This window comes from Rhipicephalus microplus, chromosome 7, assembly GCF_043290135.1.
Source record: "Rhipicephalus microplus isolate Deutch F79 chromosome 7, USDA_Rmic, whole genome shotgun sequence".
In the NCBI taxonomy this organism is placed as follows: Eukaryota; Metazoa; Arthropoda; class Arachnida; order Ixodida; family Ixodidae; genus Rhipicephalus; species Rhipicephalus microplus.
In genome coordinates this window covers 6835164-6848502 of record NC_134706.1, presented here as the reverse complement: position 1 = coordinate 6848502, position 13339 = coordinate 6835164, and the positions used below count along the sequence as shown (strand labels likewise).

The 13339-nt window shown below is 50.2% G+C and overlaps 1 protein-coding gene across 1 annotated transcript in view; it reads right to left on the bottom strand.

Moving 5' to 3' along the window:
- The window catches only part of Trm1 (tRNA methyltransferase 1), a 31501-nt gene extending 18212 nt beyond the window's left edge, over nt 1–13289 (bottom strand). Inside the window, exons 1-4 of the mRNA XM_075868550.1 lie at nt 12976–13289; nt 10902–10992; nt 9444–9625; nt 8454–8563 (exon numbers count right to left, since the gene is read on the bottom strand). Coding sequence (XP_075724665.1) covers nt 8454–8563; nt 9444–9625; nt 10902–10992; nt 12976–13256 — 664 coding nt within the window. The 5' untranslated portion in view covers nt 13257–13289. The remainder of the gene's footprint in view (nt 1–8453; nt 8564–9443; nt 9626–10901; nt 10993–12975) is intronic.
- Nucleotides 13290–13339: the final 50 nt, after the last annotated feature.

The following is a 13339-nucleotide window of genomic DNA, read 5'->3' as shown; positions in this document are numbered from 1 at the left end:
CAAAATTGGCTGCGAATGGCGTTAGCCGGCAGCATATAGCTGCTTTCAGCTGGCCTCGCGCAGGAGCCATGGTGGTAAAGGCAGCGTGGCTTCTTCGGCGACGGCCGAGAGCAGAGCACAGCCAGACAGTCTGACGTCAGTGGGTCAACGACCCCCAGCACCTCCAGCGTCCGCATCGATGGGGGGAAGCCATGACGCACTCTTCGCGGGCTCGCACCGAAGCGTCACGCACTTACACACGCACGGAAGCACGCACGCACACACACCGCCGACAGCTGCGCGAGCGTAGGCGCAAAGCGTCCTTCGTCTCTCTCTCTCTCCCGGCAAGCACCGACACTCAAGGTCACACACAGCTCCCTTCGCGGTAGACGAAACGAACGCGAGAAAAAAAAGTAAAAACAGAGCAAAATGACACTCAAGATCTGGCAAAAAAAAACACAAAACACAGATAACACTCAATATTAGAAAAAGAAACATAAAATACACATGAACACTTAAAAAAAAAAAACTGGCAGCAGACAGGGCGGGGTTAACTTCTTTACGAGAAAAGGCCGTAAAGAAGCCAACCTATACTGAGGCTAGACAGTAAACCGAGGGCCTTCGGTTGCGGAGAAGTCCGCCGTCCGGCGCGAAATCACAAAGGTGACCGCTTCCTCAGATTATACCGGCGCGGGGTCCGAATGCGGTCCGCCGCTCCGGGTGTGCCCCGTTGCTGGCGCGCAGTGCCGCAGGGCTCTGGCGCGAGCTCGTCAGACCGTGATACAAAGGGTTTCAGGTCTGCGATATGGGCACGGCTGAGTTTTCCCGTCTGGGGATCTTTCAGCAAGTACGCGAGTGGAGTGCAAGCTTTCTCCACTCGGTACGGACCAAGCCACTTAGGAGCGAGCGAGGTTGAGAACCCCTTACTGGCATCGCTAAGGGCGTGGTTGCGCTTCAGGACAAGATCGCCCACCTCAAAAACTAGGTCGCGATGCTTGCGGTCATATTGGGCCTTCTGCTGAGCCCTGGCCGACGCCAAACTTTGCCTTGCTTTGCAGAAAGCTCGACAAAGCCTGTCCCGAAGTGCCGACGCGTAAGCAGAGCAGTCTGCCGGCGCCTCCTCGTCCTCGAGCTGGCATTGAGTGACGCTGGTCACCGGATTTGCCAACTCCCTTCCAAAATTTAAGAAGGCGGGCGAGAAACCAGTTGAGCGACTCTCGGATGTTCGAATAGCGAACGCGAGCTCACTCAAATGGTCTGCCCAGTCCCTTTGACTTTCGGCAAAGGCCGCCAACATCGGTTTGAGCGTACGATTGACGCGCTCCGTCAAATTGGACTGGGGATGGTAGGGTGAAGTGGTGCAGTGATCAATTCCGAGGGAACGGCACGTGACACCAAACACCCGAGCGGTGAAATACGAAGCATTGTCAGTGATGAGCCTTTCCGGGAAGCCGAACCGGCAAAACACTTCCTGCAGCTTCTCAAGCACCGCTCGCGCTGTCACCTTCCGAAGTGGGAAAAGTTCCACCCATTTCGAAAAGTGATCAGCGACTACCATCAGGTGAATGAACCCCTGCTTACTTCTGGGAAATGGTCCCATTAGATCGCAGGTGGCCACTTGCCACGGACGCTCACTGACAATCGGTTTCATCAGACCGGGCGGTTTGCCGCCCCTTGATTTCACCGTTTGACAGACGCGGCAAGAACGGCAATAGCGAAAAATGTCTCGCTTCATGCCGGGCCAAGTCACAACGCGGCTCAGTTTTGCAAAAACTTTCGAGCCACTCAGGTGACCGGCCATGGGTTCGTCGTGAGAGGATCGCAACAGTGCGGCTCTCAGACATTTGGGCATAACCACCTTAAACGGGTCTATGGACTCGTCGTCAGTGGCTATATACTTCAGCAGGAGCCCGTCATGGTCCAGCAAATATGAATCCGCCGGGGACTCAGCGACACACGCTGGTTCGAGCCCCCTATTCGCGCCCGCTGCAGGGCAAGCAGCGTCACGGCGCTCCGTCTCGTCGAGACAGTCGTTATCGGCGCCCGCTGCAGGACAAGCAGCGTCACGGCGCTCCATCTCTCTGAGACCGTCGCATATTTCGCGACAAAACGGGTCACTTTGCTGGGCCTTCAGAAGCTCTTCTCTGCTGAAAGCGATGCCCATTCTCCCAAAATGGGGGAGTCTGGTATCGCGCCCACTCAGGACCGCAGCAACAACCGCTTGAGTCGGCGTTACGGGTTCGCTCTCGGCCTCGTGGCCTTCGGAGAGCTCCCCCGCTCGGCCGCTTCGCGGTGCGCCGCTTACCTGGTTAGCAGCCAAGGTTTGTCCGCATGGGGACTCACCCTTCACGCCGAACGGCGGCGAAGCTGCTGTTTCGCCCCCGACGCTTGCAAGTGCTAAGGCACCGCTAGCGGCGGTCGCACCGGGATCAAGGTCCTCGGCCGACAGTGGGGCACGAGATAGCGCGTCAGCTACCACGTTGGTGCTCCCCTTTCGATACTGCACCGAAAAGTCATAGTGCTGTATCAGGAGAGCCCAGCGCGCCAGCCTGCCGGCAGGCTCACGGAGCCGCATCAGCCAGCTGAGCGCACTGTGATCCGTTTGCACTACGAATTTCGTCCCATCAAGATAGACGTCAAACTTCCGCAGTGCAAACACGATGGCGAGGCACTCCTTTTCGGTCACGGAATAATTTTTCTCCGCAGAGACCAAGGAGCGGCTGGCAAAGGCCAACGGCTGCAACACGCCATCGTATTCCTGTAGGAGAACGGCTCCTAAACCCAGATCGCTCGCATCAGTCTGTACAACGAACGGTCTGGTCAGGTCGGGGAGCTTGAGCTGCGCTGTCTCCGCTATGGCGTTAGACAGTCGGCAAAACGCCTCCTGCTGCTCAAGTCCCCATTGCCACTCAGCAGACTTACCCAAGAGTTTGCTCAAGGGCGCCTGCAGTCGGGCACAGGACGGAATGAAGGAACGGTAAAAGTTGACCATTCCTAGAAAGCGGCGAAGGCCACGTACGTCCTTGGGCACGGGAAATTCGAGAATAGCTCGAAGTTTCTCCCGATCCGGCTCTATGGAGCCTTCGCCCAGCGTAAACCCGAGCAACTGAACACGGGTCTGCGCTAATTGGACCTTAGCGGGGTTAAGTGTCATCCCGGCGGTCCTCACCCTCTCGAGTACATCGGCAACATGGGCCAAGTGCTCTTCGAAGGTTCGTGAATAAATCACGATGTCGTCGAGGTAGCACATGCAGTATGACCACTTTGCTTCCCCGAGGACGCGGTCCATGAGTCTTTGAAACGTCGCAGGAGCATTGCAAAGACCAAAGGGCATACGAGTAAACTCGAACAACCCTCTGTGGGACGTGAACGCAGTCTTACACTGGTCACGGTTACCCATCCGGACCTGTAGATAACCTTTAGAGGCGTCAAGCGTGGTAAAGTACCGTGCATCACCCAGGTTACCTACGATGGAGTTTATCGTGGGGAGCGGATAGGCATCCTTACGAGTCACTCCATTCAGACGGCGATAGTCTACGCACAGGCGATGACTGCCATCTTTCTTAGGCACCAGCACAATTGGAGACGCCCAGGAGCTAGACGAGCGGCGAATAATGCCAGCCGCAAGCATGTCATCTAGCAACCCATCGATAATCTGCCTTTTGGCGAGACTGACGGGCCTGGGGTTACACTTCAAAGGAAGCGCGTCGCCAGTTTCGATCACATGGCTCACAAAATCGGTGCAGCCAGGTTGATCGGTGAAGAGCTCGTCGTACTGACATAACAGTGTCGACAGACGAGCCTTCTGTGCTTCATCCAACTGAGTCGCGCAGGCGACCAAAGGATGTAGTGCCTCTTCGTGTCGTGCCGGTCGATCCAAGCAGGGGTTTCGAGCCGACGAGCGCGGAACGCCAGGGTACGACCCCGGAGTTGGCGCACGACACGGTTCGTGCCGCTCCTCTCGTTCCCAAAGGGGACTGTGAGAGGGCAAATGCGGTGAGCGGGGGCTTGGCCCCGAACTCTGCGCAGGGCACGTTTCCGACGCTTCTGCCGCAAAGGCGACGGTAAGCGCCGGCGGGCTGATGAACGGCTTGAGTTGGCAAAATGGGCCATCACGATAGCCGCCATTCGCAATGTCCACAACGATACCGGTTTTAAGGAGAAAGTCCCGACCGAGAATCACTGGAACATTGAGCCCTGGAAGATGAATAAGACGACAGCGTCTCATTCGATCTCCCCATCGGACAGTCAACCTTGCAGCGCCTGCCGAATGGGCCACGCCTTTCGCAAGGGTGAATGTCGTTCGGCTGTCCCGCAAGCGCACCGAGTGCTTCTGCAAGTGGGACAACACCTGTTCGCCAAACAACGAGGCGCTAGCGCCCGTGTCCAGCAAAGCCGAAAATTCACGGCCGGCAATGGTGACCGGAATGAACGGCGCGTGCGTATCAGCAAGAAAAGTGCTTGCCCTGCACGCAGAGGGAAGAAGCAAAGGTTGGGTCGGTCGTGCATTCACGAACGACCCGGAAGCCCGTTTCCCTGCCTCGCAGGAGGCCTGGATCCGGTGCATTCCCTTGCTATGTGCCCTCTTTCACGGCAGCGGTAACAGCGCACTCCATCACGGTCTGTATTCCCAGACGGAGCAGCTTCGAGCTGTCGTGATCGGCTCGCTACGTTATCGTAGGATACGTTTCTGCGAGCCGCACCTCCAACATTACGTTGGGTCGAAAAGCGTCCCTGTATGGAGGTTTCAGGCGGAGCAGCGCAGGCTGCCCGCCTTTCATGCGTAAAGGGGTCAAGAGCGCGATCGCTCAACTCCCACGCACAGCCGGTTGCAGCCGCAAAGGCGGCGCGGAGAGGCTGTTGCCGTTGGGGAAGGGTCATGGCCCCTCTCCAAGCGCAGCGCGGCTCAAGGGCGTCGCTGGCTGGCGGCGGCGGGCGATAGGCACGCGCGGCGAGAATGTCGCCTTGGATGCGCTTCGCCTCGGCGGCCAACGCTTCCAAATCACTGAAGCGGCCGCCGCGCAGGTAAGCCGAAAAAGTCGGATGTGCCTGCCGTATCACCCGTTCGACGCGTTCCTCGTTCGAGGCTCGGGGCTCAGCGATAGAAATAAGTTCATCCATCGCCCGTACATACTCCTGTAAAGACTCGTCAGGAGCTTGTGTACGGAGCTCGAGCTCTCGCCGCATCCTACTTTCGTAGTCAGCGGGTAGGAATTCGCGCAAAAAGACCGCACGAAATTCCTCGAGGTTTGCTGCACGGTAACCGGAAAGCCGATACCATCTCGCCGCCGTGTCAGTCAGTGCAGCTGGAACAACACGTTCGAGCACCACCTTATCATCCAAACCCATCGCTCTCTGATAACGTGACAGAGAGTCGAGGTAATCTCGGGCGGTGAGCCGATCACCGTATCCGCTGTAGGTTGGCACAGGCAACATAACAGCGGGGTGACCGCTTTTCGGAGCAGCCGAAAGCGTTTGCACAGCTCCCGAGAGTGCTTGGATCATCTGCACGGCGTTTTGCAGCAAAGTCTGCGTCGTCGCACCGGCTTCGTAGGAAACCGTTGGTGCGTTAGCGGCGCGGTCGAGCGAAGGCGAGCAGTCGCCCAGCTCGATCAGTGGGGCGGTTTCAAACAGACCACCGCCCTGCGCGCCATTCCCAGAGCAAAATAGGCTCCTTGTGGGAGTTGCCTGTTGTCGAACCAAAGGCGCACTTGGTGCGGCTACCATCGACAATTCAGGCGCCTGCGCAGCGTGCGGTCGAAGTGTCGGTTGCACGGCTGATAGCGGGCAAAAGTCGGCGAGGGCCCCGTCAATTCCGCAGGGAACCGACTGCGAGCGCTGTGCCGACGAACTGCCATGCATGCCAAAGGGCGCATTAGCAGTCGGAGGCGCTTGTGCGTAACGTTCGGGTAGGGCAAGAGGCCCATTCCGAAGCGACGCGCCATCTCCAAAGGGAGCGGCTAGGCGCCTCGTGTCGTCACCGCAATAGGGGGTGCCGACACGGACGGGTGCAGAAGGGTTCCCGTCCACAGAGGCAATGGCCTCCGTGTGCAACGCGGCATCCGCTAAAAGGGACAGCGGACAAAAGTCCCGCGAAGCAGCCATGTTGCGACGAGCCCGAATCGCGCAGGCGAACTGACTCGCTAAGAGCAATCAAAAGCTAGAGCTTTTGATACCGCGTTGGGCGCCAGTGTGGTGTACACGTATCCCGAAGGAGTACGGCCACCAGCGTGGGTCCGGTCTTAGCGAGCCGCAGGGCACGCGTTAACCGTCGCCGTGGCGGGAAACACGATACTGCTCAAGTCGCAACACTTTATTGTGGCAACACCAAACGCAGTACAGCCCGTTGCAAAAAGGCGCGGCGGGAAAGCAAGTAGGCTTATCCACGCCACGGGCACAAAGTACTACACAGGGGTGCCACGAGCACGTCTCCGCGGTAAAGCTGATCCACGGAGACACCGGAGCAAAGGCCCGGTTGCTCGAGCGAGGGCAAAGGCGCTCGCGTTGGCTTCGAAGGGAGACGGGTCGGCGTAGCGAGGCTACGCACTAGGACACCGTACCGCCCTTCGGCCGTGCGTACGCAGCGGGGCAACAGCGGGTGAGCGTTCGCCTTGGGCGCCAGGCGCCGTCAGCGAAGTCCGACGAGCCCCGACTGACGGGAGTCGACGGACGAAAAGATAGCGTGGCTCACCGTTTGCTGTCCCGGAGAGTATCTGACCGCCCCCGACGCAGCGCGCGAAAACCTCTCTTGGTAGTCCCCGCGCGCGGCGCCACCGTCAACATCCGCTACCGGGTGAGGGAGTTAAACGTCACTCCGCTCTCTCAGCGCGGCAGACAGCAACGGAGGGCAGACATGTCGGGACATGAGAACGGCAGAAAAGGCGGGAAAGCCCGCTTAAAGGCAGCGGGCCAGCCTCAATTCCCACAAGTTTCCAGAGCATTCCTAGTGACAAGAAAAGAGAGAGCGCGCCTAATGAATTTGTGCACACTCATGCTCAATATCAGTTGCAACATGCTGGCTGCGGTTAAAGTGACCCTGAGCCTCAAAAATATACCCGACATACGTTCAATTAGCTCAGAAAGTACTGCAAATCAAGAGAGTTTAATGTTTTTCTATGAAGCTGTGTTGCAGAATTCGGACCATTTTGAGTACAGACAGCGTGTTGCAACTCTAGGCTAGTGCGAGTAGTGAAGTTTTGGTTCGAAGCGAATAGTGATTCTGTACGAATAATTTTGAATCAAATTCGAATAGTATTTATTACATATAAAGGAAAATGGGCACATTTATCATGACCTAACTAACCTGCGCAATATTTTTTAAAAGTTCAAATAGAACCTCTGAGCGCAAATGCCATTTTCTTTTTTGTTCAAAATAAGTCGAAAGAACTTTGAGTAGTAGCAGGATTTGACTTTCAGCAGGATGTGAGTCATAACCTTTAAAGTAACTAACATTTTAAAATTTATTATACTTAGAGCATATAAGCCGACATAACTAGCTCTTAACCTTAATAAAATGAATTGATTTCAGAATAATATTTCATTTAAAGGTGCCGTGCGACACTTTTTCAAGTAGCCATGGAATGGATTCACTGAAGAAGCTTCTGTATTGCCTCATGAATTCACCGCCACACATACTTTTAGAATCCGTCCAAAACGTGCAGAGTTGCAAATATTTCTCACACGCTGCTATTGCATTCTTTCTTCTCATCCTGACGAAAGCACTGGAAGCTAAGCAGGGAGGAATGGCCCGGGAAAAGAAAATATGTCACACGTGCTTAAAGTCACTTGTCAAGAGAGAAGAGAGCAATTTTCGGCTGACTTTGAAAATTTATTGTTAATCGTAAGCCGCGTGTTGCGCTATATTATTTGGCTTGCTTGTCCTCGGTACCCTCGACTACCGATCAGCAGCGTTTTCTGACAATGCTCAAAAAGTGTGGCAGGGCCCTTTTAAATTTGAAGGGAGTCTTCGCGGCAGAGTGGATTTCTTCTGAATAAATGTTTTCACGGTACAGCACCTCTACACTGCAGTGAAACCACCTTTAAAGGCAGTACATTCGTATAAATATGCATTTATTCGTTCCTTGCGAATACTTCGAAAAAATGCTCAATATTTTTCAATAATTTAACTTCGAATCGAATTCGAAGACCCTACTATTCGTTCGAATATTCAAAACATTCGAATATTCGCACAAGCCTATGCAACTCGTATTGAGCAATACAGTACCTCCACTCGTTCTTGATGAATTTTTGAGAAATTCTTGTGGCAGTCGATTTGTGGGGCAATAAACTGTGATAGTGAGGTTACTTGGCCATTGCTCGTAAAGGTTATACAGGACCCCTCTGAGATGTTGAAAGACAATGTTTGCATGCCATTGAAGATCTTAGCGTTATTTCAACCATATTTTTAATACCTCCTTGGTATGTAAGGAATAAATCAACAAATACAGCCTTGACCAATTGGTAAAAACACGAACCTTTGTCTTGTACAGCCTGCACAGCTGCATCCAGGAACGGAGCTGGGCTTCCGTATGGGTCGAGGTCAATGACGTCAAATCGGTCCATTTTGTGCTTGTGCATCAGCAGCCTATCACGACAAATTTTGTTGGATGCTTAAGTCAAGCCTGCTGGCAAGCGAGAGTTCAGTGAACTTGCTGACAAGATGTCAACAGTTCTGTGTTCAGGAAAGTTGGATCACACTACACGAGGTAAGATGTAGTGCTCTTATAGGGGCACTGAATTAAAGCAATAAATTGGCTTAGACGAATATGTTATTCCTCAAGGACTTTATTGTCATTAGGATTTCTATCATAGGTTCTGTAATTATAACACATATTGAAGGTCACAATTTAATTTTTGAATTTGGCACCCAAACCTCAGCCCTTTAATGGCAGCATGGTGTCATAGATACGATTTTTTTTGTTTTGCATTTTGCATTTTTGACGACTGAGGCTCAAAAAGATTTCTTGAAACTTGCTATCCTAGGTCTCCATTCTTGTTACGCTAAGAGCACAATGTAATTCAGATTTAGTCATAAAGAATTACATAGGCTCTAGCAGATGCCGTCATAATCCATGCCGTGACAGCTAGTTGGTTCAAGAACACAAAGGCAGCATCACCACATGTATTTCTCTTATCCCACATTTTTTGGCGTACCAAGCACATCTTTGTGGCCAGAGCAATATCTCAGGAAAGTGCCATTTACTTACTCAAATAAAATGATTTGTGTCTTCAGGATTTTTTTGAAGCTAGCAGAAATTCAACTGTATCACACTAATAATATAACGACAAACATCTGTAAATACAGTAAAAACCCAAGGCACAGCAACGCAGACGTGGTGTATCTTCTGCCCCTCCTGCGATACAGCACCCACATGGTACATCACATACCGAGGTGAACACATCTGATAAGCTCGACATTAAGCCGGCTGTCAGAGTGACGCATCATCCAAATAAACTGCACTCACGCTGCTTCGTCACGGTTTGGTACGACGATATGGCCAACCTTGTTGTGTTCAATGTTAGCCTTCATGCTTTCCACAGCCTGGGTGGAGTAGTCATTGGCCAGTATCTTTCCAACACCGCTGATCTCCAGTGCGTAGCGTATGGAGCGCAGCCCAGATGCAGCAAGGGCTTCGAGGATACTGACCTGTAAAAGCCAAGTCACAATCCTTTGTTGTACTCATCGTTTGCATTGTAACATGATGCAATGTCTGTCCGCATTTCTCCAACAAAAGCGAGCCGGGAACTTCTTGGTACAGCAGAGTAGTGCAGAGTGGTCATATGGTACCAAGCTACCAGGTGAATAAGTATCACAAAAGAAGCCCCAAGAGAGCATAAATTGAATTATTTTTCTCATTCTTGAAAATATTCTAGTTATAAAAAAATGTCAATCAATTACAAAGAGGAGTTGAAAAAGGTTACCTTAATTATATTGTACGGCAAAAATGTGTGCAATTAGGAACGAAACCGTGTTTATTTTTTAGCACTGCCTCCAGGGCAGTCTGTGTTTGGTAGAATGCACATTTTCCAGTGCATGATTATTGTTGCTTGTTGATTACACAACATATTTATGACTTCAGCTACTCAAAGTCATCAATAAATATACAATCAGTAAACGACTAACATGCTATTGGGGAATGTGATGATCCCCAAAATAACTATATTTGCTGTGAAAATGCAAATAAACCCAAGAAATCACCACATGCCACTGGAAAATTCTACAAGCGACTCGGCAAAAAAAGAAGCCCATATCCACTCATTACAAGTGGAACAGGCAACTCTGCGGTATATTGTGGACACCATCTGTGTTAATGCATCACACTTACGTATCATGCACGTCACAGTGTGGAAATCTCACAGAATGTATTCACATATTGAAAATATTTTTTTAAGTACTATAGATTCCTCGCAGAATCAAAATAGTAATGGGTCACAGATCATGTTCGTATAATCCCTTGTTGCAAATATAGGAAAGAAACTAGGAAGCAATTACTAGCTACAACACAAATAAATGAATAGAAGAAATATTAAAACAGTCATCTGATGTATTCTAATCTCTGCAATTAACAAATTTGTGCAGCAACTCGACAGCAAAATTTTCCATTTTGTCATTTTGTTTCAAAAAAGTTTGTACAGCGTTTAGAACTTGTTGAAATGTTGCACTGATATGTACTATGACCAGCAGTGCTCCGTTCCTGCCAGTGCGATTCCCAGCTGTCACAACACAAGAAGAAGAAAAAAAAAAGCTGTTAGGGTGGCACAATCAGGTTTCCACTTATTAATTAGTAAATATTCTCATGACAATCTCATAAAAAATAAACTAATCTATACATGATAACAGACAAAAATGGACTTCCTTCACATAACAAAAACAAAAGCTTTCAAGACTGAGAAAAGTAACGTAAGAGATAAGACCAACTTGCTTTGTATGCTTGAGGGTCTACATTTTGAGCAGTCTTCTCATTGGCTAACTCCTCCCTCCTGGTGGCAATGAATTCCTGGATGACTGCAACGCTGGCCATGGGAGAAAAACAATCAAGCAGTCAGGATTCACACTGCAGCTGAAGCATTTAGAAGGCAATACATGCAAAATATCAGCAAACATAAGCTGCATGTGATGTAAGTTCTGATAATAATAATAATAATAATAATTTTCCATGTTTTGTATCACAAAACCACAACATGATCATGAGGAAGGCCATAGTGAAGGTCTCCAGAACTTGTGACTGCCTGAGGTCTTTTCACATGCATATTTTATTTTGCCTCTATCAAGATGTGGAGGGCGTGTCTGGGATTCCAAACCATGACCCACGATGTCAGTTCTGGGCTGTGTGTCTGCTCTAACGAAGTAAATTTTTTTGCACTGCAAGTCGTTACTTGCAAATGCTAGGCAGGTCATGCATTTTTTTTGTTGCTGCTGCATGCTGATGACACGGCAAAAGAGAATATGTTAGGGTTGTTGCTGACATACTCTGATCAGCTTGTGACAGTGACACAATACAGAGAAAAAAAAAATTGATTGAACCATATAATATGCTAGTTGCTATAAATACAACAGCTAACATGAGCCTACTGCTAGCTGTGACACCCGTTTCTTCATTAAAAAAACGTAATTTGCGCATTACATCGGCCAAACAGGGAGGTGCCTAAACACGAGACTCTGAGAACACTTGGATCATTTGAGCCACAAACAGGGAAGCCACATGGCTCTACATAGTGCTAGGTGCGGATGTTTTCCCGACTTCTTTCGTGCAAAGTGCTTGCCAGCAACGGCCAAGAGTTCATGCGGCTTGTTGAATCTCATGCAATTGTTAGCATGGGAGATGCGCTATCCCAAGGAAATTATTTTTCTTTATTACACGTCTTACATGTACATAGTTGCTTGGGTTTTGTTAATGATGAGTTTACTGTAGCGTAGAAAATCGTCTATCTGTTTTAAAACTTATAGTGTACGTTATTCAAGATGATGGGATAAGTGTGTGTGTCAGGAGGCTTGCTTTTCCTGATTATCGCCTTGCCACAATAAAAATTGCTGTTAATAGTGCTTTGCTTGTAATTTTTTTTGTCTCTGTCTATTAAGCACTCATTTTTTTTTCCTCCATTGTTTGAACTAATTTATCCTGCTTTCTGGTTGGTTCTGTGGGTGAGCTTGTAATGGCGTGTGTGGGCACGCCATGATACATGTGTGTGGCCATAATATCAACACTCTGTTTGGCTTCACTAAAAAGGTAAAAACCCATCTAGTGCCCTACCACCACTGAGGCTGCAAGTCATCACACTACATAAAGATTCTAATGAACGAATGAATCTCACAAGGTAGTACTGACCTGGGGTCACAGTGAAATGCTACCATTATGCAGTAATGTATTGCTCTTAATTTGTGCCACATGGTTTACTGTCTCCTCTATATATTTTCGCGCTCTGCGCAATAAACTCAGTAGGAAGTTAGCGCTCGTGTCCTTCTTGTCTCTGTGTCGTCGTTTTGTTCTCGCGCTATAACTATCATCATGCCCCGAAACGAATGATGATGTGCCAACAGGGTGCAGGCCTTATTCCTGTTCGCTTAATTTACGCCGTCCAACTAACACTGAACGATCGCAAGCCGCACATGTGGTCAGTTTATGAGGCGCAAACATCTTGGCAAAACACACCGCGTTAGTAGAGGCGGGTACGGCGCCTACGCCTAAGTGCTGCGTCGTCTGCTCAGCTGCACGCGCGGCTGCACCAAGCCGGCACCATCAGCGTAGGAGGTGCACGAAAATCGTGAACTAATGCTGCATCTCTTCTGTACCTTTTGAAACAAATGGCAGGGTCCAGAGGTCGTCAATGCTGCACCGCCGAAACGAATGGCAAAAGTGCAGCACCCCGTGAACTGGTTCACGTGGTGCAGGCGAATCGAACGGACCTCATGCCGCAAGTGAACCTACAACAAGATACCAGCACTAGCGCACTGCTGCTACAATGTCACAGTTGGACAAAGAACACAGATATTCGCACCTCATGTCCCTGTTGAATTCTTGAACAGGATTGTAGAACACATCGTGTGAGCTGGGGAAAAATACTTCGGCTTTGCCTTCGGTTACCGAGGTCTGTGGCGTTTTGTCGATCCTCGCGACGAGGTCCAAGGGAAAATGATTTGCGTTCGTCTCGACTGTGCCACCGTTTTCAGTAACCTCTGCACACGACATCGCTTCGACTCGAGGGCGACAGCCCGCGAAACTGTTAAGACATCTAGTAAACCACCGGCAAACGTGTTTCACTTGCGTTCTAGCTATCATCTGCTAAACCAAAGCCTCCTAGATTTGTCGTGCCTGCCGGATTATCGGCGGTCAATTGAAAAGCGGCGGTCGTTGGAACTAGG